At 45.3% G+C, this 26,002-nt stretch overlaps 1 protein-coding gene across 1 annotated transcript in view; it reads left to right on the top strand.

Moving 5' to 3' along the window:
- Positions 1 to 26,002, top strand: part of MORC3 (MORC family CW-type zinc finger 3) — a 2,525,474-nt gene that overhangs the window by 903,170 nt on the left and 1,596,302 nt on the right. Inside the window, exon 5 of the mRNA XM_044071548.1 lies at positions 23,815 to 23,943. Within this exon, the coding sequence (XP_043927483.1) occupies positions 23,815 to 23,943 (129 nt within the window). The remainder of the gene's footprint in view (positions 1 to 23,814; positions 23,944 to 26,002) is intronic.

Here is a 26,002-nt window from a genome sequence, read left to right as displayed (position 1 = left end):
CTGCCTTGGACAGGGATTCCCGAGCTTTAGACAGATGGGGGTTAAAAAGTATACTCTTCTGCAACTCTTCCATTAGAGCACTAAATTGTCAGTTCCACATGCTGAAATATCAGCAACAAACTATGGAACTCATTAAACAAAAAATATGCACCTTTCCGGCTTGTGCAGAAAATAAAGAATTACAGGAGCTTATGCATTCTGCAAGCCAAGTTACTAAGCACACCTTGCAATTTGGCTTTGACGCCCTAGAAGCAGCCTGCATGGCAGCAGTCACAGGTTCTGTACTTAGAAGGCATGCTTGGCTGAAGGAACAGACCATGTCAAATCAAAACAATTAGGCGCACCATTGAACAAAGACAATTTGTTTGGCACCAAGGGAGAAGAGGTCTTAAAAAAGATGGAAGAAAAAGCTAAATTTATGCAGTCAGACTTCTTACAGGTCCAACCTCCGAGGTTCAGTAGGCATTGCCCTTTCAAACACTGGTCCTTTCTGGCCCCCTCAAGATCTGCTCAGACAAGACCTAGGGAAGCAGCCCCCCCCCCCCCCCAGACAGCAGTCCCTGGGAAAGCAGAGATCTAAGCCATGGAGTTCCTCCACTTCAAAAACACGGAGTGCTAAGCCACCCCTTTATGGAAAGACCTCTCAATGACTGCACAGTTCCACCCCTTACCTCTGCCCACCTGCTTGTGTCCCTAGGAGGAAAACTATCTTCCCATGCCAAAAACTGGGCCTCTATCACCAGCAACCGATGGGTCCTCAGCACAGTGTCCCAGAGATAAAAATTTTATTCCACAATATGCCAACCCAAAAGGGTTTCCAGATCTTCCTCCAAACCAGTCGGCAGAGGCACAAAACCAAGTCCATTCCTCGCTCTCCATGAAGGCAGTACAGCCTGTTCCTGCATACAAGATAGGCCAAGGATGTTCTTCATGTTTCACTGTTGCAGACATCACACATGGGTTTATCTGCCTGCAGGTAGCCCTCAGTCAGCCTGAATACCAGAGTCTTAGGAATTCTGCATCGGATGCTGTCGCTTCTTCCATGACGTCAGGTTGGTAGGGGTATAAAACAGGCAGCAGACGCCATTACATCAGTCTGTCTTGATGAGGAGGAATCCAAAGTAGAAGCAGTTCGCAAGTGCTGGTCAGCCGCTACCTGAAATTTTTGTTTTAGAGTTCGTAATCCTGAAGTCTTTTAAAGCTAAGTACCCCGTTGGGGGTCCTTTTTTCTTGCACTAACCGATGTCCGAAAGTTAACCATTGTCTTGCCTGTGGAAAGCAAATACCTCAGAAAGATTTTCATTCTTACTGCATCACCTGTTTGGGCCCAACCACGACATCCCTCGCTGTCAGTTTTGTGCCTTGTTTAACGCCCGAACCATTCGTTGTCGAGCTGTCTTTGTCACTAAATTCTTTCGCTTTCATTTTCCGTATTCCGAAATGGCTTCGTTAAGCCATCTGACTACCAGATCTCCCCAAAAAGCCCATAAAGATAGAGACAGACCACATAGGTCCAAAACTGACGACGCTTCCTTTAAGCTAGTCGCCAGTCCGCCGGTACTCGGTGAGGTGCCTTTACAGACCCTGATGCCTGCTTCTGCAGATTTGCAGTCCTCTGCTGTGACCCATTTGGAGTCTGGTATGCCGTGAGATGCTTCTTCAACTATGGAACCTGCGGATGTCTCTACCTTGGATGAGTCTGGAGCTGCTGTGCAGGCACCAGCTTCTAAGGGTGTTTTCCAACCTGCCGATGTTCAAATTAAACCGGCAACTTCGTTTTTCGCTAAAACTACAGAGTTTCTGAGGCCCAGAGTACTCACTACGCCTGGAAAACCGACGACCAAAACACCTGCTCAAGCTCCCATGCCATAGAAACAAATGCTTAGAATAGCTGAAGACACTATTACACTAATTAGGGGAATCCAGCCTTCCCCTGCTAAGAGACAATGAATTGAATTTCCTGCTGATTCTACAGACCAGAAGTCCGATGACTGACCCTTCTGATTGTAAGGACATGCCCTTATCAACCTATAATGATTTTGATGCAGAGCAATCAATTTCCTCTGCCCTCCCCTCCAGAGTATTTTTCTTTTGGTAAAACTTTGCATACTTTAAGAGAGCATTTCCGCTGGGAATGCCAAGCCTACCCTCAGTCCAAAAAGCGACTCAGAGTTTTTAGAGTTTCCTCAGCACAGGCCTCTAGCTATACCCCCTGTCCTGGATGTTTTAGATGATGTTTTTATAGAATCCAGTCTTACACCGGATGCTTTAAGCCAGCCCCTAGGAAACCTGATAGGTACCACAGAGTACCCAATTCCCACAAATTTCTCAAGAATCCTACCGTGGATCCAGAAAACATTTCCCAGGGACCTAAAGGTATAAAGGCTACTACAGCCAAAAATCCTACCCCTTCAGACAGTGATTCCAGAGCTTTAGACAGATGGGGTAAGAAGGTGTATACCTCTGCAACTGTTGCCATCAGAGCATTAAATTGCCCGTTTCACATGTTGAAGTGCCAGCAGCATATTATAGAACCAATTAAACAAAAAATGGTGTTACATCCAGATTGTGCAGAAAATCGACTTAAAAGAGCTAATGCGTTCTGCAAACCAAGGTAGTAAGCATATTTTACCGTGTTGCTTTGATGCCCTAGAAGCATCTTGTAGGGCTGCAGTCACTGGGTCTGTATTGACAAGGCATGCTTTGCAGAAGGAACACACCTTGCCTGATCATGTCAAATTCAAATTACTAGACGCTCCTTTAAGTAAGGACTGTTTGGCACCAAAGCATAAGAGGTTCTTAAAAAGATGGAAGAAAAAGCCAAATCTATGTAAACTGTTAAAGAATTCTTACAAGTGCAACCACCTAGCTTCAGTAAGCTTTGGCCTTCTAAAAACTGGTCCTTTCCAGCCCCTTCCAGGGCTTCTCAGACCAAACTTGGGGGAAACAGGCCATCCAGACTACAGTCTCAGGGTATGCAGGCATCTAAACAATGGAATGCCCCAACCTCAAAAACAGGGAATGTTAAGCCACCCCTTTATGGAAAAAGTTCACAATGACTTTTCATTTACCTTTCCCAGCCCTTCCCCATTACTTTTGCCCCTAGGAGGAAAACTTGCCCTTCATGCAAAAAATCTGGATGTCCATTACTCAGAACAGATTGGTCTTAAACACTGTATCCCAGGGGTACAGATTCTACTTCCATACACTGCCAAGCCCAAGCGAGTTTTCAGACCTTCCTCCAAAGCAGTGGGCAGAGGCTCAAAAGCAAGTACTTTCCCTGATCAATATCCGATCTCTCTAGCCAGTTCCAGCACAACAAAGGAGGCAGGGTTTCTACTCCAGACTTTTCCTGGTGCCCAGAAAAGCGGGCTCTTGGTGCCCAATCTTGGATCCATCAACTCACAGTACCTTTCTGGTAGTCCCAAAGTTCAAGATGCTTACCCTGCAACAGCTTCTCTCTATGCTAGCTAAGGATGCCTGGTTAGTCACTTTAGACTTAAAAGAAGTTTATCTGCACATCCCCATAATGGAGTCACGCAGAAAATATCTACACTTCAGGGCAGGCTCTATGCACTATCCGTTCTCTGCACTTCTTGGCTTGTCTACTGCGCTCAGAGTATTCACAAAGTGCCTGGCCCCAGCCCATTGCATATTGCAGGCAGAGAAATATCCAAATGTACCCATACTTGGACGACTGCCTGATTCAGGCAGACAGTCAGGAATTGTTACTTCAGCTCCTGGAATTTGTAAAAACCCTTCTCACTTCATTGGGGTACACCATCAGCGAAAAGAAATCACAACTATTTCCCACTCAAAAAATTGTATTCCTGGGAGCAAGCTTGGACACAGCTACCCAGATGGCATTGCTCACTTCAGAAAAACAGGTCTATCTGACAAATTACTTCAAATGGCCACCAGAACCCAGCTGGATGCAAGGAAAATACTGCAAGCCCTAGGGTTAATGGCCTCATGTATTCTGCTAATTCCATATGTAAGACTGCATATGAGGAAACTCCAATGGTACTTAAAAAGTCTTTGGTGCTAGCATTCTCAGGACCTGGAAATGGTCATTCCAATCATACCTTGTCTAAGGGCAGAGTTGCTTTGCTGGGGAGAAGCATGCAACCACAACAAGGGACTGCTTTTCACTCAACACCTCGCAATCCAAACACTGACAACAGACACATCAGACTATGCATGGGGGGCTCACATGGCAGGCAAGTGCATTCAGGACCACTGGATCCCAGCCCAGATTATCCTGCACATCAATCAAAAAGAGATGCTAGCTGTACAGAATGCTCTGACAGACTTCAAATACCTAATCCTTCCAGGGCAACTGCCTATAAAAACAGACAACACCACAATTATGTGGTACATAAACAAGCAGGTGGAACACATTCATACCCTCTCTGCAGGCTTGCTATGGCCCTGTGGAACACTGCCTTGAGCAACCAAGTGCATCTACAAGCTCAATTCCTGCCAGGCAAACAAAATTCACTGGCAGACCTAAGCAAAAATCTCCTAGACTCACACAAGTGGAAATTGTAGCGCACCACCTTCAACCTTCTGAGGTGGACCTATTTGCCATCCCCCAGAACCACCAGTTGAGCAAATTCTGCACCAGGAACCCTCACAGCAGAGCTGGTAAGGTGGATGTCCTATACTTCCAATGGGAAAACCTCTCAATTTATGCCTTTCCGCCCCTCTGCTGCTCCTCTCAAAAGTGCTAACGATAAAACAGGACAAGCCAAGGCAGTTCGTATTGCCCCAGACTGGCCACGTCAGCACTGGTACCCACTCTTGGGCAGGCTGACAACAGTGCCACCACAGCACCTTCACCAGACTCCTACCCTGCTGTCTCAGCAGGAGGGACAGATTTTGCATCCACCATTGCAATACCTAAACCTTGCTGCTTATCTTCTCCCTTGAATACTCCACCAGCAACCCTTGGCAAACAGGTGCTGGACGTCATTCTTGAAGGCAAAAGGCTCGGTACTAGGAAAACCTATGCTGAAAAGTGGAAAAGATGTTATGTTTTGTTTTGTTTTTGGAATCTGTCTCAAGGGAAGGACACAGCAGTGCCCGCCTTACCTCTAATCCTGGACTACCTAGCAGAGCTACTCCACAGAGGCCTATCCTTCTCCTCCATTAAAATTCATGCCTCTGCCATCTCAGCTCATTACAGTACTGAGCAACCTCTATTTCCTCACCCTCTCATCAAACAGTTCCTGAGAGAGGTTAACAACTTAATGCCCCCTAGGAGAGCACCCACCTCTGCCTGGGACCTTACCTTTGTATTTGGAAGAACTCACACTTCCCCCTTTTGAACCTGTAGCGTCAGCAGAGTTAAAATTCTTCTTTCGGAAAGCAGCCCTGCTTTCAACTAAAACTTCAGCAAGAAAAGTGTTGGATTTACAGGCAGTAATGGCTGTGGAAACCTTCATTATTTTCCATGCTGAAAGGTTTTCCCTCAGGACTAACCCATCCTTTATGCCTAAGGTGGTGTCCAGTGTGGCTCTAAACCAGTCCATCCATTTGCCAACCTTCTTTCCTAACCCTCAGAGTAAAGGAGAAAGGGTCCTGCACTCCTTGGATGTGCACAGACAGCTCAGGTTTTACCATGGCAGGACTAAACCATTCAGAAGATCTGACCAGCTGCTAGTCGGCTTTGCTACAGGAGCAGAGAGGGTAGGGCCATTTCAAAGCAAACTGTTTCCAAATGGATAGTACACTGCATCCATTTCTGCTACAAGCACCATGGAAAACCTACCTCACAGGGGATCAGATCACATTCCACTAGGGCTACTTCCACCTCTACAGCATTTCTCAGGGGAGTCCCTACCAGGGACATTCTGGAAGCTGCTACCTGGAGTTCTGTACACACAGTCACCAAGCGTTACCTCATACCAATTTATTCTAAATCCAGAGCTGGATTTGCTACAGCAGTCTTGCAAGGCCTACTAGCCAGCCCTAACACTTCTAGACTGCCTCCACCCTTCCTCAGCTTTGGAATCAACCCAAGTGTGATGACTGCAACAGTGAAACACGAAGAACATATTACATTTGTGTACATTTACCATAAATTTAGATGTCTGAGTGTATTCACTGTTGCAGTCCTGGATGTCCTTCAAGAATGCAACTGCAGTCCTTACATATGGGTTGTCCTGCCTCAGGCAGCCCTTCGGTTGGCCGGATTCCAAAGTCTGGGTCCGGCGTCGGCTGATGTCGCCTCCTCCCCGACGTCAGAGCGGCTGGGGTATAAAGGCATCCGCCGACGCCATCTTCTTCAGTCTTTCTTGCCGCGCGGTGCCCGAAGCAGAGGCAGTTCGCAAGTGCCGGTCGGTCAGCTCCTGTGTTTCAGTTACCGAAGTCATCTAAAAGCTAAGTACTCCGTTGGGGAACATTTTTTCTTGCCTCAGCCGATGTCAGAAAAAATTGAAAAAGTTAATAATTGTCTTGTGGTAAACAAATACCTCATAAGGACTTCCATTCTTACTGCCTCCCTTGCCTGGGCCCAGACCACGACGTCTCGGCCTGTGCTTGCTTTAATAAGTGCACACTCAAGCGCCGGGCAGAATTTGCCGAAGACTTTTTTGGCGAATCCTTTGCTTGTATCATGCCGTCGGAACAACCGACAACACAATCTACCAAAAAACGCAAGGACCGGGACCGACATCCTCAGCCCGCGTCTTCCACCGATACTACTCCTAAGCCCTCCGCGAGTGTTTCGGTCCTTTCGGAAGCAGTAATTCTACCGCCCCAGGCCGACGACACCGCTTTAACGCGTTCTTCGGTCCCCGAGATTACACCAGTGCCGGTTGTTGATTTTCCTCCAGAAACCGAAGCTCTGGATTTACCCAACACCATTCCTGTGGACAAGGTTACCCCTGCACGTGGGGCAGCTAGGCCTCCGGTATCCATGTCCATCAAGGCCTTTGCACGTGCTAAGGCTGCCAGCCAGGCCAAGGCCCACCCTAAGCCTACTGCTCAGGGTCCCTCTTCTGATAGACAGATCATGACTCTTGCTGCAGATTTAATCTCTCTTATCAGAGGTTCTCAGCCGCACCCGGACAGAGGTTCTCAGCTGCCTGCAGATAAAAGGCCTAGAACTGAGCATACAGACACCCTCTCCTCAGATGAAGCCTCTGGGGATTCAGAGCACTCAGATACCCAGGAAGAATCCTTCCAGGCCTATGAGGATTTGGATGCTGAGGATTCTATTCCCTCTGCCTCCTCTCCAGAGGATATTTCTTTTGGTGAATTCTCCACTCCATGAGAGAACATTTTCAGTGGCAGGGTCAGGAATTCTCTGACTCCAGGAAAAGGCTACGTACCTTCCTTAAGCTGCCCCAACACAGACCTTTAGCTATTCCTTCAGTGTTGGATGTCCTTGATGATGTATACTCAGACTCCAGTGCTTCGCCTGATTCTCTCTCTCCCTCCTGCTCCTGTCAAACCTGACAGATATATTACAGGGTCCCTGAAACCCATAAGCATCTCTTTAAGGCCCACTCTGTGGATTTAGAGACCATTTCACAGGGCCCCAAGGCAGTGGCTTCTTCCTCGGCCAAAAACCCTCTACCCACTGATAGGGAAGCTAGGTCCCTGGAGAGATGGGGCAAAAAAGTTTATACCTCTTCCACCCTTGCCATGAGGTCAAAAAAGTTTATACCTCTTCCACCCTTGCCATGAGGTCACTTAACTGCCTTTTTCATATGTTTCAGTACCAGGATTTCTTAATGGATGATTTGCAGAAAAAGTTAGCCTCTCCTGAGCCTATAGATAGAAAGGCATTGCAGGACTTGGTTCATAACACTCAGCAGGTTAGCAATCATTTTCTACAGTGTGGTTGTGATGCATTGGAAGCTTCATGTAGGGCAGCCATGACAGGGGCCATTATACGTAGACATGCTTGGATGAAAGAACAGCCACTGCCAGACCATGTTAAAGTTAAGCTCCTGGATGCACCTCTGGAAAAACAGAAGCTTTTTGGTGCTAATGCACAGGATGTGCTGAAGTCTATTGAAGAAAAGGCAAAATCAGTACAGACTGTCAAGGATTTCCTCCAGGTTCAACCTCCCAGATTCAGTAGGAATTGGCCTTTTAAGAATTGGTCCTTCCCAGACTCGGACAAGTTTCAAAGGGGAAAGAACAGGCGTGCTCGAGGTAGACGGCAATACCGAGGCTCCTACAGGGGCCGCTAATGGCAACCACCAAATCAAAGAAGTGGAGCAGGGAGTTCGCCTGCACCACAGGGACAATCACAATGACTTGACTATCAATCCGCCTACCAAGGCTCAAAGAGAAGCTCCTCTAGGCGGAAAATTATCCTTATTCTCAAAGAACTGGCACATTTTAACCAAGGACAAATGGATTCTGGACGTAATGGACAAAGGTTACAGGTTCCACTTCCACACCTTACCAACGAGACAAGGCATGCCAAACCTGCCACAAAATCAAAGGGCAGAGGCTCTCTTACAAGTTGCAAAGCTGTTACAAATAAAAGCTATAGAAAAAGTACCTCCACAGGAACAAGGCCAGGGATTCTATTCAAGACTGTTCCTTGTTCCAAGAAAAGAAAAGCAATGGAGGCCTATACTGGACTTGTCTATTCTAAACACCTTTCTCATTGTGCCAAAATTCAAAATGCTGACGTTGCAGCAACTCCTTCCCATGCTGGGCAAGGGGTCTTGGCTGGTTATTCTGGACCTCAAGGAGGCATACCTGCATGTCCCAATCAGACACAGCTGCAGAAGATACCTCAGATTTCTTGCAGGAACAGAGCATTATCAATTCTCAGCATTGCCGTTTGGCTTATCTACTGCGCCCAGAGTATTCACAAAATGCCTGGCATCAGTAGTTGCACATTGCAGACTCCAGGGGATTCAAATATACCCTTACCTGGACGACTGCCTCATACAAGCAGACAGCAAACAAATATTGATAAAAAAACTTGGACTATGTCATTCGGTTGCTACAGGCTTTGGGATACACAGTCAACATTCAAAAATCAAGGCTATTACCATCCCAAAAGATTTTTTTTTCTAGGAGCAAAACTGGACACACAATCACAAATGGCTTTCCTCACAGAGGAGAAACAACAGCATTTACCAGATTACTTCAAAAGCCTAGCAAAACATACCCAGCTGACCGCAAGGAAGATCCTGCAGGCCCTGGGTTTCATGGCATCTTGCATCCTTCTGATCCCCCTGGCAAGATTACACATGAGGAAGCTACAGTGGTATCTAAAAAGCTTATGGTCTCAACACAGCCACAACCTGGAAGACGTAATACCACTCATTCCATGCCTGCAAAGGGAATTTTTGTGGTGGGCTCAAGCAAGCCAGTTAAACCAAGGCATGTCCTTCAACAAAGTTCAAGCAAGTCAAACCATTACAACAGACTCCTCAGACCATGGATGGGGGCGCACATGGAGGACAGATGCATTCAAGGCCAATGGACTCCCAAGGAAATGCCTCTGCACATAAATCAAAAAGAGATGCTGGCAGTGATGCATGCCATAGAAGCCTTTGGAAAATCTCTTCAACAAGGTCATCTGCTAATAAGGACAGACAACACCACTGTCATGTGGTATATAAACAAACAAGGAGGCACTCACTCGTATCCCCTCTGCAGACTAACAATGGCTCTTTGGGAAAAATGCCCTGAAAATCTATGCATTCCCTCCTCTACCATTAATGACCAAGGTGTTACTGAAGATCAAAGCAGAGCAACCAAAAGGAATACTGATTGCTCCAGTCTGGCCGAGGCAGCATTGGTATCCCTTGCTACTGAGCATAACTCACTCCAAACCGTGGCCCTTGCCCCAATGGCCTCTGCTCCTAACACAACACAATTACAGGACTGTTCATCAAAACCTGCAAACATTACAACTGGCAGCTTGGAGGGTTCCATGACTCTGTCCCATGACACCCTCTCCGAAAAAGTTCAGGAAATCTTGCTGGAAGCACGCAGACCTTCCACCAGAAAATCCTATGCGGCCAAATGGAAGAGATTCATCATCTGGAATGCCAAAAAGGGACAGGATGCATCAGTGATGAGCATACCTCAGATATTAGAATACTTGGCAGAAATGTTTCATAAGGGCCTCTCATATTCATCCATTAAAATACACGCTTCAGCAATCTCAGCAAACTTCAACTGTGATCCACCTGTGTTTTCACATCCCTTGCTAAGACAGTTCCTAAGAGGGATAAAGAATATCAAGCCTCCCAGAAAACCACCAGTTCCTGCATTGGGACCTCAACTACGTCTTGGAAAAGTTAACTCTTTTTCCTTTTGAACCAGCAGCAACTTCAGAAATGCCATTCCTCTCCTGGAAATAAGCCTTCCTGTTGGCAGTTACCTCAGCAAGAAGAGTCTCGGAGATACAGGCCCTCATGGCAGTACCTCCCTTTCTCATTTTCCATCAGGACAGAGTTTCTCTAAGGACCAATCCTTCATTCATGCCAAAGGTGATATCCAGGGTGTCTTTAAATCAAGCAATTCACCTGCCTACCTTCTTTCCCAAACCTCAAAATAAAGGGGAAAAGCTGCTGCATACTTTAGACATACACAGACAATTACGCTACTACTTAGACAGAACAAAGACCACCAGGAAGTCTGACCAACTATTTGTAGCCAATGCTGCCGGAGTGCAAGGAAAGGCAGTCTCCAAACAAACAATTTCAAAATGGATTGGACACTGCATCAGATTCTGTTACTCCTTCCATGGAAAGTGTGTGCCAGCCAATGTAAGACCACACTCAACCAGAGCTATAGCCACATCCACAGCCTTTCTAAGAGGGGTGACTACAAAGGACATTCTAGAGGCTGCTACATGGAGCTCCGTGCATACATTTACCAAACACTACAACCTGCCTTTTTACTCAAGATCCCGAGCAGGCTTTGCTTCTGCAGTCCTGCAGGGTCTTTTAGCTACACCATCCCTTGCTTAGATCCTACCACCCCCAGCTTGGCTATGGTATTCAACCCATATGTAAGGACTGTAGTTGCATTCTTGAAGGACATAGTACAGTTTTGTACCTACCATAAATGTAGATTTCCGGTAGATATGCAACTGCAGTCATGTTTTCCCTCCCTCCTACCCCTCTGTTTGTTCCCTAGGGTCCTTCCCCCTCTCCTATTCAGCTGGGGATATCTGTTATGGTGCATCTGTTTATTACTGTTGTGCATGTCTTGAAATTTTTGCTTATCCATTCACAAAATTTAGCCTTCCTTGGAGGGCACCTGGCATCTGGGGGCAAGAAACACTGAAGAAGATGGCGTCGGCGGATGCCTTTATACCCCAGCCGCTCTGACGTCAGGGAGGAGGCGAAATCAGCCGACGCCGGACCCAGACTTTGGAATCCGGCCGACCGAAGGGCTGCCTGAGGCAGGACAACCCATATGTAAGGACTGCAGTTGCATATCTATCGGACATCTACATTTATGGTAGGTACAAAACTGTACTTTTCCCTACCTCCAGTCCCCTGGCTTTCTCTGTCTTTCTTCCTCTTTTCTCTATGGCCATTCCTAATGGCATTGGTATTTACTTTTTACTGGTGGTTTTCCATACCATGTACTTGCTTCCTGTTTCGGGGGTCCTACCATTTGGTGCAAGAAAAACTGATGTAATGGCACTTGCTGCCTGTTTTATACCCCTGACGTCATGGAAGAAGCGAAAGCATCTGACTCAGAAATCATAAGACTCTAGTATTCGGGCCGACTGAGGGCTTACCTGCAGGCAGATAACCCAAGTGTGATGACAGTAACAGTGAATACACTCTAACATCTACATTTATGGTAAGTGTACACAACTGTACTTTTCTATTCCAGACTGTTCCTGGTACCCAGAAAAGGGGGCACCTGGTGCCCAATCCTTGATCTATCTATTCCAAACACCTTTCTAGCGATACCAAATTTCAAAATGCTCACCCTCCAGCAGCCTCTTCCTATGGTATCCAAGGATGCTTGTTAGACACCCTAGACCTAAAAGAGGCCTATCTATACATCCCAATCAGGGATTCCTGCACGAAATATCTACGTTTCAGGGCAGGATCTATGCACTTTCAGTTCTCTTTGCTTCCCTTTGGCTTATCCACTGCTCCCAGAGTTTTCACAAAATGCTTGGCTCTAGGCATTGCTTTTTGCAGACCAAGGAATATTCAAATTTACCCCTACTTAGATGACTGCTTAAGGCAGACAGGAAAAGCTGTTTTACAGCACCTGACCTTTGTAAAGGACCTACTGACCTCCCTAGGGTATACTATAAACGAAAGGATTTCCAAACTAGTACCCACTTAAAAAGTTTGTATTTCTGGGAGCAAGCCTGGACACAGCATCCCAGAATGGGATTCTTTACTCCAGAAAAACAAGCCTATCTGACAGGCTACTTCTCTCAACTAGCCACCAGAACCCAGTTATCTGCAAGGAAAATCCTGCAAGCTCTAGGGTTCATGGCATCCTGCATTCTACTTATTCCATATGCCAGACTGCATATGAGGAAACCTCAACGGTACATAAAAAGCATTTTGTGTCAACACTCTCAGGACATGGAAACTATCATACCTATGATACCCTGTTTAAGGAAAAATTTTCTTTGGTGGGCAGCAGCATGCAACCACAAGGGTCGTCCCTTGTCACAACCCGATGCCACCCAGACCCTAACCACAGATCCATCAGATTATACCTGGGATGCTCACCAGTACAGCAGATGCATTCAGGGCCATTGAGGCCCAACCCAAATACATCTGCACATCAAAAAGATGCTAGCTGTTCAGCAGGCTCTGACAGCTTTCAGACCCCTACTGTTTTCGGGGCCTCTAGTAATCAAAACAGACAACCCTACAGTGATGTGGTACATCAACAAGCAGGGAGGAACTCATTCTTATCCCCTCTGCAGGCTCATCATGACCCTTTGGAACACTGCTTCTGCTATGCAAATTCATCTACAAGCACAATTCCTGCCAGGCTCCCAAAACTCTCTGGCAGACAACCTAAGCAGAAACCCCCTAGACCCATATGAGTGGCAGCTACACCACAGCACCTTCAACCTGATAACCCAGAAATGGGGCACCCCAAAGGTGGACCTCTTTGCCTCCCACAACAATCACCAGCTCAGCAAATTCTGCACCAGGGAACCTCACAGCAAGGCCTGGAAAGTCGATGCTCTATCCTTCCACTGGATAAACCTCTCTATCTATGCATTTACCCCTCTACCACTACTTTCAAGGGTACTACTCAAAATAAGGGAGGAAAAACAGAGCAATCTTGATTGCCCCAGACTGGCCATGCCAGCACTGGTACCCACTGCTGCGCAGTCGGTCACCCCTGCCACGTACCTCAGATCCCAACTCTCCTGACCCATGCATCCACAACTGCAGACCCTGAACCAGGCAGCCTGGCTTATTCTCTGACCTCTCCTCCATTTGCCAGCTTATGCAAGCAAGTCCTGGATGTTATACAGGAGGCAAGACGCCCCAGCACTAGAAAATCCTATGCTGAAAAATGGAAAAGGTAATGCACTTGGATCCGGGCTAAAGGAGCTGAAACAGCACAGCCCTCACTACCTCTCATCCTGGACTATATAGCAGACCTACTACACAGGGGCCTATCCTTCTCTTCTACTAAAATTCATACCTCTGCCATCTCTGCTCATTACAGCACAGAGCCACCTCTTTTTTCTCACCCTCTTATCAAACAGTTCTTAAGAGGGGCTACCAATTTAAGTCCACCCAGAAGAGCTCCTACCCCAGCTTGGGACCTTAACTTTTGTTGGAAAAGCTCACGCTTACCCCCCTTTGAACCTGCAGCTTCAGCAGAGTTAAAATTTCTGTCTTGGAAAACAGCCTTGTTTCTGGCCATCACCTCAGCTAGAAGAGTTTCAGAGCCACAAGCACTCATGGCTGTGGAGCCCTTTATCATTTTTCATGCTGACAGGGTCTCCCTCAGGACTAACCCAACTTTCATGCATAAAGTGGTGTCCAGTGTGGCTCTCAACCAATCAGTTCATTTGCCCACTTTTTTCCCCAACCCACAAAACAAGGGGGGAAGGATTCTACATTTTCTAGATGTGCACAGACAGCTGAGATTCTACCTGGATAAGACTAAATCTTTTAGAAAAACTGACCAGTCGCTAGTCAGCAGGGGCAGAAGGCAAGGCCATATCCAATCTCCAAGCACACTGTATCCGTTTCTGCTACAAAAACCACGGGAAACCTCCCCCTAATGGGGTCAGGAAGCATTCCACCAGGGCAACGTCCACCTCTGCAGCTTTTCTTGGAGGTGTCCATACCAGGGACATCCTGGAGGCTGCAACATGGAGTTCTGTCGATACCTTCACCAAGCATTACCACCTGCCTATTTTCTCAAATCCAGTGCAGGCTTTGCAACAACAGTCTTGCAGGGCATCCTAGCCAGTCCCCAGTAATCTTGCTTGCCTCTGCCAGTTTCTTCAGCTTTGGGAATCAACCCAAGTGTGATGACTGCAATAGTGAAACACGAAGAACATAGTACAATTGTGTACATTTAACATAAATGTAGATGTTCTAGTGTATTCAGTGTTGCAGTCCTGGTTTCCTGCCCTCCACCCCCCTTGTCTCTTTCTCTCTCTCCACTCCTTATAGGAATTTTTGGTATTTACTTTCTACTGGTGGTCTTCCACCATATCCTAGCTCCCTATTTGGGGGCTCCTGACATTTGGGACAAGAAAAACTGATGTAATGGCATTGACTGCCTGATTTTATACTACTGACGATTTGACGTCAGTCCTGAAGCGACAGCAACCGACAGAGAAATACTAAGCCTCTGGTATTCGAGCCAACTGAGGGCTACCCCTGGCAGGATAACCCAAGTGTGATGACTGCAAAAATTAATACACTTGGAACGTCTACATTTGTGGTAAGTGTACACAACTGTACTTTCTGAGGCCAGTTTAAATCAGTCTCTTGAGCTACCCATATTTTTCTTCAGTCATGGTAACAAGGCAGAATACAAGCTTCTCCAGTTGGATGTCCATAGATAGTTACGTTTTTATTTACTTAGGACAAAGGAATGTAGAAAATCTGGCCAACTGTTTGATGATCTTCGTGTTTCACTGTTGCAGTCATCACATTTAGGTTATTTGCTTGCAGGTAGCCCTCAGTCGGCTTGATTGTCAGTCTTGGGTCCCGCGTCGGTTGCTGTGTCATCTTCCATGACGTCAGGTAGTCAGGGATATAAAGCATGCAGCCGACTCCTTTACATCAGTCTTTCTTGCCGTGCGGTGCCCGAAGCAGAAGCAGTTCGCAAGTGCCGGTTGGCAGACTCCTGAAATATTCATTTTAGAGTTTCAGAACCGAAGTCTTCAAATAAGCTAAGTACCCTGTTGGGGATCCTTTTTCTTGCTCCTTACCGATGTCAGTAAAGGTTAACAATTGTATTTTCTTGTGGAAAGCAAATACCTCGAAGATTTTCATTCGTACTGCATTCCTTGCCTAGGCCCAGACCACGACATACCTCGCTGTCAGTTTTGTGACTTATTCAAACCTTGTACTATTAGTCATTGGTTCATTTTTTCATCTAAATGTTTTGGTACTTGGTTCAATTATCCAGCAATGGCTTTGATAAGCCACCCGACTACCGACATTCCGATAAAACGCAAAGATAGACAGAGACAGACCGCATAGGTCCAAAGCTGCCGACTCTTCTCCTAAGCTAGTCACCAGTTTGCTGGTTACTCAGTGAGGTGCTTTCACAGCCACTGACACCCACTACATCAGATTTGCAGGCCTCTACTGAGACCCATTCAGAGTCCAGTATACCACGAGATGCTTCTTCAACTGTGGAACCTGCAAATGTGTTCACCTTGGATGGGTCCGGAGCTGCTATGCAGGCACCAGCTTCAGAGGGTGTATTCAGTCCTACTGACTTGCATATTAAATAGATGCCATCTTCTTCTTCAAGGCCTAAAACTCGATCCATGCCTAGAAAACAGACACCCAGACCGCATGGTCAGTCCCCTATGCCTAAAAAACAAATGATAAGAATGGCTGAAGACAATATTACTCTAATCAGGGGAACCCACCCTTCTCCCTCTAAGAGACCTAGGACTGATTTTCCTTCTCATCAGGATTCTGAAATTTCTTTTTTATCTGATGACCAGGAGTTGCCCTTGTCTACCTATGAGGATTCTGATGCAGATGACTCCATTCCCTCTGCTTCCCCACCAGAAGATTTCTCTCTTGGTGAAACCTTGCATACTCTTAGGGAGCATTTCCTCTGGGAAAACCAGGATTACTCTTTACTCCAAAAAGAAGCTTAGGGAATTCTTACTCCTACCTCATCACAGGCCTTTAGCCATCCCTCCTGAACTGGACATTGTAGATGATGCCTTCTTGGAATCTAGCCTGGCCCCTGACACTTTACCTCTTGCTCCCAGAAAACCTGACGGGTATTGCAGGGTACCTGACTCTCACAAGTTCCTCTGTAAAAGTCCTACTGTGGATCCTGAGACCATTTCACAGGGACCCAAGGGCATTAAGGCTACTACTGCTAAAAACCCTACTCCCTCTGATAGAGATTCCAGGGCCCTGGATAGATGGGGTAAGAAGGTATACACTTCTTGCAACTTTGGCCATTAGGGCCTTAAACTGCCAGTTTCATATGTTAAAGTATCAGCAACATATTATTGTATTGCTTAAACAGAAAATTATATTGATCCCTGGCTGTGCTGAAAATAAAGAATTACAGGATTTAATGCATTCTGCTGAACAAGTTGGAAAACATACTTTGCAGTGTGGTTCTGATTCATTAAAAAGGCATCTTGCATTGCTGCTGTCACTGGGTCTGTACTTAGAAGGCATGCTTGGCTTAAGGAGCAATCTTGGCCAGATCATGTTAAAGCTAAATTACTGGATGCTCCCTTAAACCAAGACCGCCTGTTTCGCAACAAAGCAGAAGAAGCACTTAAAAATATGGAGGAAAAAGCTAAATCTATGTAAACTATTAGATTTCCTGCAGGTACAGCCTCCCATATTTAGTAGGCATTGGCCTTCTAAGAATTGGTCCTTTCCTGCCACTTCCAGGCCTTCTCAGTTCAAACCCAGAACCAGCAGAACATCCAGGCTTCAGTCCCAAGGTACTCACAGGCCCAAGCAGTGGAGGCCTCCCACTTCCAAAGTTGGGAGTAGTAAGACACCCCCCTATGGTAAACTGTCACAGTGACTTAACTTTAAACCTTCCAAGCCCTGCTCAACTGACTGTCCCTTTAGGGGGAAAGATCACCCTGCATGCAAAAAATTGGGAACTCATTACCCAAGACAAATGGGTTTTAAATATAGTTTCCCAAGGATACAGATTCCACTTCCGCTCCTTAACCAACCCCAAACGGTTGGCCAGATCTACCCCCAAATCAATGGGCAGAGGATCAAAGGCAAGTTCTCTCTCTTCTAAGCATCAGAGCTATTCATCCTGTCCCAGAAGAAGAATGGGGGCAAGGTTTCTACTCAAGACTTTTCTTGGTACCCAGAAAAGACAATTCCTGGCGTCCTCTTCTGGTCCTGTCTATCCTAAACACTTTTTTGGAAATCCTAAAATTCAAAATGCTAATTCTTCAGCAGCTGCTTCCTATGCTAGGCAAAAATGCCTGTTTGGCAACACTGGATTTAAAGGAAGCCTACCTGCACATCCCAATAGGGGAATCTTGCATAAGATACCTACACTTCAGAGCAGGCTACATGCACGGTCAGTTCTCTCCACTGCCCTTTGGCTTATCTGCTGCGCCCAGGGTATTTACAAAGTGCCTAGCTCCAGTCATTGCATTTTGCAGACAAAGAAATATTCAAATATACCCATACCAGGACGATTGTCTAATTCAGGCAAAAAGCCAGGACAGACTATTGTATCATCTGACATTTGTAAAGAAATTACTAACTTTTCTGGGGTACACCATAAACGAAAATAAATCACATCTAGTACCCTGTCAACAAAGTGTGTTTCTGGGAGCAAGCTTGAATACAACTTCCCAGATGGCCTACCTCATGCCAGAGAAACAAGTTCATTTGACAGCCTACTTCAAACTACTGGCCACAAAGACCCAACTATCTGCAAAGAAAATACTGCAAGCCCTCTGGTTCATGGCCTTTTGCATTCTACTGATTCCATATGCAAGACTGCATATGAGGAAAATTACAATGGTATCTAAAATTCTATGGTGTCAGCATTCTCAGGACCTAGAAACAATGATTCCTGTCATTCCTTGTCTAAAGATAAGTTCCTTTGGTGGGCAGAGGCCTGTCACCAAAACAAGAGACTGCCGTTCACTCTACCCCCTGCCGCCCAAACCCTGACAACAGACACATCAGACTATGCATGGGGGGGTGGCTCACTTGGCAGGGTCATGCTTTTAGGGCAAATGGAACCCAAATCAAATGCACCTGCATATCAATCAAAAAGAAATGTTAGCTATACAGAATGCTCTGGCAGCCTTCAAGGACCACATTCTTCCAGGACAATTATTTGTAAAGGCGGACACCACTGCTGTGTGGTACATAAGCAGGAGGGAACCCACTCATACCCTCTCTGCAGACTAGCCATGGCTCTGTGGAGCACAACTTTGAGCTACCAAGTGCACCTACAAGCTCAATTCCTGCCAGGCAAATTAACTGGCAGACGACCTAAGCAGAAATCTCATGGACCCACATGAGTGGAAAGTGGAACCAAAGATATTCAACATGTTGAGAAACAAGTGGGGGAGCCCAGAGATAGACCTGTTTACCTCCCCTCAGAACTACCAATTGGACAAATTCTGCACAGGGACTCCCCACAAACAAGCTTGGAAAGTGGATGCCCTGTCCTTCACCTGGAAAAACCTATCAGTTTATGCCTTTTCTCCCCCCTCTGCCTGTCCTCTCCAAAGTGCTACTAAAGATCAAACAGGACAAGCCAAGGACAATACTGATTGCACCAGACTGGCCACGCCAACACTGGTACCCCCTGTTGCGCAGTGTGTCACTGCTGGAACCTTGACACCTGCCTCAGAACCCCTACTCTGCTGTCACAACAGGAGGGCCAGATTCTGCACCCACAGCTTCAAACCCTAAACCTTGAACCTGGCTAATTACCTGATCTCTCCATTACCATCCCTCAGTAAGCAAGTGATGGATGTCCTTCTGGAGGCAAGGAGGCCTAGTACTAGAAAATCCTATGCTGAAAAATGGAAAAAAATCTGTTCCTGGAGCCAGGCTCAGGGGGTGGGCACAAGGGTGCCCAATTTACCGCATATTCTTAAGTACTTAACTGAGATGCTTAACAAGGGCCTTTCCTTTTCTTCCATCAAAATTCATGACTTTGCCTTTTCAGCACGTTACAATACACAGCCACCCCTCTTCTCTCATCCTCTGCTGAAGCATATCCTCAGAGGGGCCACAAACTTTAGACCACCCAGGAGAGCCCCTACTCCAGCCTGGGACCTTAACTTTGTATTGGAAAAGCTCCCCTTTCCTCCCTTTGAGCCAGCTGCAAATGCAGAGTTGAAATTCCTTTCTTGGAAAACCGCCTTCCTTGTAGCCATTACTTCAGCGAGAAGGGTGTCTGAATTACAGGCCCTCATGGCAGTGGAGCCTTTCATCATCTTTCATGCGGACAGGGTGTCCCTCAGGAACAATCCTTCCTTCATTCCCAAGGTGGTATCCAGTGTGGCCCTTATTCAGTCCATTCATTTTCCAACCTTCTTTTCTAATCCACAGAACAAAGGGGAATGAATACTGCACTCCTTGGACCTGCACAGACAACTTAGATTTTACTTGCACAGGTCTAAACCTCTCAGGAAATCTGAACAGCTGCTGGTTGCATTTACTGCAGGGGCAGAGGGGATGGCCATTTCAAAGCAAACCATTTCTAAGTGGATAGGCCATTTCATTCATTTCTGCTATTTGCACCATAGAAAACCTACCCCACTGGGGATAAGACTTCATTCCACCAGGGCTGTATCTACCTCTACAGCCTTTCTCAGAGGTGTTCCTACCAGGGACATCCTGGAAGCTGCTACCTGGAGATCCATACATACCTTCACCAAGAATTACCACTTGCCAATTTTTTCTAAATCCAGAGCTGGCTTTGCCACTGCAGTCTTGCAGGACCTTATAGCTGGTCCTAATGCTATCTAATTGCCTCCTCCCATCCTTCGCTTTGGGAATCTATCCAAATGTGATGACTGCAACAGTGAAACACGAAGAACATAGTACAGTTGTGTACACTTACCATAAATGTAGATGTTCAGGTGTATTCACTGTTGCAGTCCTGGTTACCCTCCCCCCAGCCCTTTGACTTCTATTGACTATACCTCTATTCTTGTTTACTCTGTTTAAAGCTTTCTGGTGTATTTGCTTTTTGTTGGAGGTGTAACCTTGTATATAATTGCTTCCCATTATGGGGGCACATGACATATGGGGCAAATAAAACTGATGTAATGGTGTTGGCTGCATGCTTTATACCCCTGACTACCTGATATCATGGAAGATGAAACAGCAACTGACGCAGGAGCCAAGACACTGATAATCACGCCGACTGAGGGCTACCTGCAAGCAGGTAACCCAAATGTGATGACTGCAACAGTGAATACACTCTAACATCTACATTTACGGTAAGTGTACACAACTGTACTTTTCGTTCTCAGTAAACAGAAAAGGAACCTCAGTTTCAAAAGTCACCTTATCAAAATCACTTTCAAACATCATTAATTATGTCTGTAACTCTGAATAAACAGCTGCCAGGAAAAACTAGAGGTCATTCAACTAGATCTATGTCGACTTCCACTGCTTTTCAAGCTAGGTTCCCTTTGGATTTAATTTGTGCCGCAGCTTCATGGGTTAATTCTCATACTTTTATCACTCATTACAAAGTAGATATGGCCTCCCGGAACAGGGCATCCTTTAGTTCCACTGTCCTGAAGAGTTTGTTCCCTTGAGCCACCCGAGAAAGAAGGTGCTGGAGATGCTGTCCCAACCATCAAAATTGAAGGCAAGATAGGACAACATAACATAAAGAAGTTATGTACTCACCATAACATTCCATGTTTGTTGTCCGTAATCTTGCCTACAATTTTTGCATCACACCCTCCTTCCTGGAGGATCGAGAGGAATTTTCTGAAATTGGCTACAAGTTTCCTGATTCCCTTCATGCCTTAGGAATTATGGGCAGAGGATCTGTTGTAGTGCTTGTATTGGGTTGCATAGTCTAGTGATTGGTTTCTCAAATGAGATCTGAGTAACAGTCGCTATGCTTCTTGGGCTAAGGTGTAGCCTCAAGTCAGTGAAAGCTCTTGACCTTTAGTATGCGGCTGAGTCAGAACCGATGCTCGGTTCTGAACCCAACCATCAAGAATGAAGGCGAGATTATGGACAACAAGCATTGGACCATTATGGTGAGTACATAATTTTTTTTTTACATCGTTTGGATGTCCATAGACAGCTTTGCTTTTATCTTAAGAGGACTGAAGAATTTTGGAAGTTGGATCAGCTCTTCATAGCAGTTTCTCAGGCCAGAAAAGGCTTGGCAGTTACTAAGGTATCTGTTTCCCAATGGACCCCCTAGCTCTATTTCCTATATTTATGATAGGCATATGGAGCTATCCAGACCAGTTAAAGCTCTCTCTACTAGGTCTGTGGCTATGTATTCTGCCTTCTTGGCTAAGCTTTCTTATGAGATTTGTGCTTCTACTTGGTCTAATCCCCACACATTTGTTTAACACTAAGTTGGACTAGCATCAAGTAATGTTTAATCTTCACTTTCGTCAAAAAAACTTCAGAATCGTGCCTAGGAACAAGTCTTTGTTTGGTTCCTCTGCGCTCTGGCATATCCTTTCCAGAGGCAACCCAGGGTTCATGGTAGTTGGGGATTGGTGACCCATCCATGATGAATAATGACACGGATAGCATCAGATAGAGTTATGTACTTAGCACAACTTGGAATTTATGCTATCCAGTGTCATTATTCATTACATTCCCGCCTTCCTTCTGAGGACCTAGTAGCTGTAGAGGGATTTTTTTTCTTGAGGAGATTTAGTGTGATGGGTAGGCTATGCTGACTCTCTCTATCCAGAAAACTCAATCTGAGAGTTACAGGTCAGCAGGGCATTATGGGAAGGGGAGGAGCTTGAGCTCAGGATATGTCCTTCAATTGCCAGCTCAGATCCGAGCGCCATCCGTGATGAATAATGAGACTGGATAGCATAGTTTCCAAGTTATGGTAGGTACATAACTTTTTATATTTAAATAGGGTCATTGTTCTAGTATTAATTCCCTTCTGCCTACCTTCCATACACAAATGATTTCCCTAAGAACGTGTACTTCATTCATGGTTTAGCTGTGAGGGAGTAAGGGTTGATTGCTTATCCCCCCATTACTTCTGTGGATGTCCATGTCCAGTCGCTGAAATCATGAATTGCAGGTGGAACTGTCCTCTGGGGAAATGTGGTTGTCTAGTCTTTTCTTTTTTGCTAATTAGGTTAAAAGAATGTTTAAGGAAGGGGCCTTTTACCTTCACAGGGCATCTCCCCATTTTCTTCACCAGCAAAGGAAAAAAAAAACAAGGCAGAGTGAGCTTGACTTCTGTTTTTCAAGATGCAGGCATATGTCCTCATGTTTGGGAGGAAACCAGCCTGTGCTGAAACATTCCTGAGTACTGGAAATCATGCTGATTGGATGGCTGGTAGGCTTAGCTTAATTTCGATAGGTCATGAGTACTACTCAGATACTCCTGCTTTAGAATGTCTAATGTTACAATGTGTGTGCTTACAGAACTAACTTCTCTTCTGTCCTTTTAAACTTTTCTAGACTTCTACCAAAAGAATCATATCCATAAAACAAGACATGTCTGCAGTCAGGTGTATCAACAAGCAAGAGGGGTCACATTTATTTCCACTTTATTTGGAGGCAGTGAGTGTGTGGCAGTAGACCAACGTGAATTTCCTAATAATAATGCACATTCTGGAGCGGACTAGTTCAGCCATTTCCTTCTGTTGCTAAGCAAAGTGGTCTTTGAGCTGCTGTGATGCAAACAGAATTTTTATTGTTTTGGGGTACTGCTTAATGCAGCCTCTCTAACCAGTGTAGTACCCTGGCTTTATTTCCCTGATTCCTGCTGAAGGCCAGGCCAGTTATGCCATAGTCCACAAATGGTCAAGTTAACTTCCATTTTGCTTTCCCTTTCTCATTATTTCTGTTTCCCAGATGTTCTTCCAGTCTGCCCCCAGGACCATCCCACCATTATCTGCAACTATCAATAAAAGGACCTGTTTAATGTAATGTATTGAATCAAGAACACTCATCCATCTGCCTTCTTAACTGAATAAATTCTTGAAACTTTAACAGTGTTTTCATTCCTTCCATAGGGAGGGCATCAGAGGAAGTCTCTCCTACAACTACTAGCTGAAGATTAATCCTTTGTACTCTGTTTCTTCTTTCCAGGGTGAGAATAGTTTTAAGGATTACATCCTGAAATGTAGACTTAAATGTACTATCTTTATAAACTATTAATAAGTGGAGATTAAGAAAGGAGAATACTGCCTAAAGAGGGGTTTGGGAAAAGAGTAGATGTAACATATCATATAATGAAAGAATTTTGAAGAAAAATTACATTCTATTGTCATGCTCTTTTTGTGGATTATTTCTAAGGGGACTTGACAGCTTTCAGGACTTGCAAATGTTACTGTTTGTGGAAAACCACAGAAACAGTAGTAGTAGAAATGACTTTTTATGTAATTGATAAATTTATGGCTGTATTTTAATTGTTTGACTTCCAGTTGCATGTATTTTTTTTTATTTTAATCAGGCATATTGCAGTATTCTGTATCTGAAACCTAGAATGCAGATAGTCCTGAGGGGACAGAAGGTTAAAGCACAGTTTATTTCTAAGAGCCTTGCCCATATAGAATGCGATGTTTACAAACCAACTTTCTATGTATCCTTTACTGTATTGTGCAACATTAAAATGGTAAGTACCTTTTTGTATATTTCTGTTATCTTGTTGCTGATTTTCTTTGTAAATTGATTTTGTAACTTATGAATTAAGTGATTGGCTAGTGAGCTAATTTTATTGGAGGCTGCAGTATTGAATTTCAAGACCAGGACTCATGCTGGCAGGTCCCATAATTTTGTTAGGGAGTTGTGGAAAACTGTGTGAGAAACTTGAGGTTGTGCCTTTAGAAGCATCCACAGATTTGGAGCTTAACTACAGTGTTTATAAAAAGTGTACATACCCCTGTTAAAATGCCAGGTTTTTGTGATATAAAAGAGACCACAATAAATAATTTCAAAACTTTTCCCACCTTTAATTTGACCTATAACCTGAGCAGTTCATATGAAAAACAAATCTGTTAGGGGAAAAAAATATAAAAAATAAACTTACAATAAGCTGGTTGCATAAGTGTGCACACCCTTAAACTAATACTTTGTTGAAGCACCTTTTGATTTTATTACAGCATTCAGTCTTCTTGTGTAGGAGTCTTTTAACATGGCACATCTTGATTTGGCAATATTTGCCAACTCTTCCTTGCAAAAGTGCTCCAAATCTGTTAAAATGCAAGGGCATCTCTTGTGCACAGCCCTCTTCAGGTCACCCCACAGATGTTCTTCTGGATTTAGGTCTGGCCTCTGGCTGGGCCCTTCCAAAACTTTAACTTTCTTCTGGTGAAGCCATTCTTTTGTTGATTTGGATGTATGCTTAGGGTCATTGCCGTATTGAAAGGTGAAATTCCTCTATCTTCAACTTTCTAGCAGACGCCTGAAGGTTTTGGACCAAAAGTGACTGGTATTTGGAACTGTTCATAATTCCCTCCACCTTGACTAAAGCCCCAGTTCCAGCTGAAGGAAAGCAACCCCAAAGCATAATACTGCCACCACCATGTTTCATTGTGGGGATGGTGTTCTTTTGGTGATGCAAAGTCTTTTTGCACCAAATGTACCTTTTGGTGGTGTGGCCAGAAGGTTCAACATAGGTGTCATCAGACCATAACACATTTTCCCACATGCTTTTGGGAGACTTGATGTATTGTTTTGCAAATTTTAGCCAGGCCTGGATGTTTTTCTGTGTAAGAAAAGGCTTCCGTCTTGCAACGCTACCCATAATCCATACCTATGGAGAATACGGGAGATTGTCACATGTAGTACACAACCAAGCTCTTTCAGTGTTGCTGTAGGTCTCTTGGCAGCCTCCCTGACCAGTTTTTGTCTTGTCTTTTCATCAATTTTGGAGGGATGTCCAGATGTTCTTCGTGTTTCACTGTTGCAGTCATGACTGTAGGGTGTTCCTGCCGGCAGGCAGCCCGAGGTCGGCCAGAATTCCAAAGTCTGGGTCCGCCATCGGCTGTACCAGCAAGTACCCTGACGTCAGAACGCAGAGGTATAAAGCTGACAGCCGACGCCATCTTCTCCAGTCTTTCTTGCCGTGCGGTGGAAAGCAGCTCGCAAGTCATTGGTTGGCGCATTCAGAACAACGTGCTTTGATTGTCGTCGGTCCGAAGTTTTCTACTTCTCTTCTCAAGCTAAGTACCCCGTTGAGGAAACTTTTTTCTTGCTCCTCCGATGTCAGAAAAAGTTAATAATTGTATATCGTGTGGAAAACAAATACCTCATAAAGATTTCCACTCTTGCTGTCTACCTTGCTTAGGCCCTGACCACGATGTTTCTTGCTGTCGGTTCTGTGCCAGGCTTAATTCTCGCACTATCAAGCGTAGGTACGATTGGGCCTTGAATTATTTCGGTAGACGATTCAATTATAGGATGTCGTCGGATACTTTACTGACAACCGGAATTCAAAAGAAACGCAAAGACAAGGATAGGCCTCCGAGGTCCAAACAAGATACTTTGCAGCCGGAGCCAGCTTCGGGTTCGGCGGTAGTCAGTAAGGCGCTTTTGCAGCCCCTGTCGTCTGCCACTTCGGAACCGATGGCCGACACGGACTCCCATGGGGAGCCTTCTAGGCCTAGTATTTATCTGCTGCAGGACCTTTGGACGTCGCT

Source organism: Protopterus annectens, chromosome 5.part0, assembly GCF_019279795.1.
Source record: "Protopterus annectens isolate FY-2018-M chromosome 5.part0, PAN1.0, whole genome shotgun sequence".
NCBI classification, from domain to species: Eukaryota; Metazoa; Chordata; order Ceratodontiformes; family Protopteridae; genus Protopterus; species Protopterus annectens.
The sequence above is the reverse complement of the archived record's forward strand: the minus strand, read 5'-3'. Positions and strand labels throughout refer to the sequence as shown.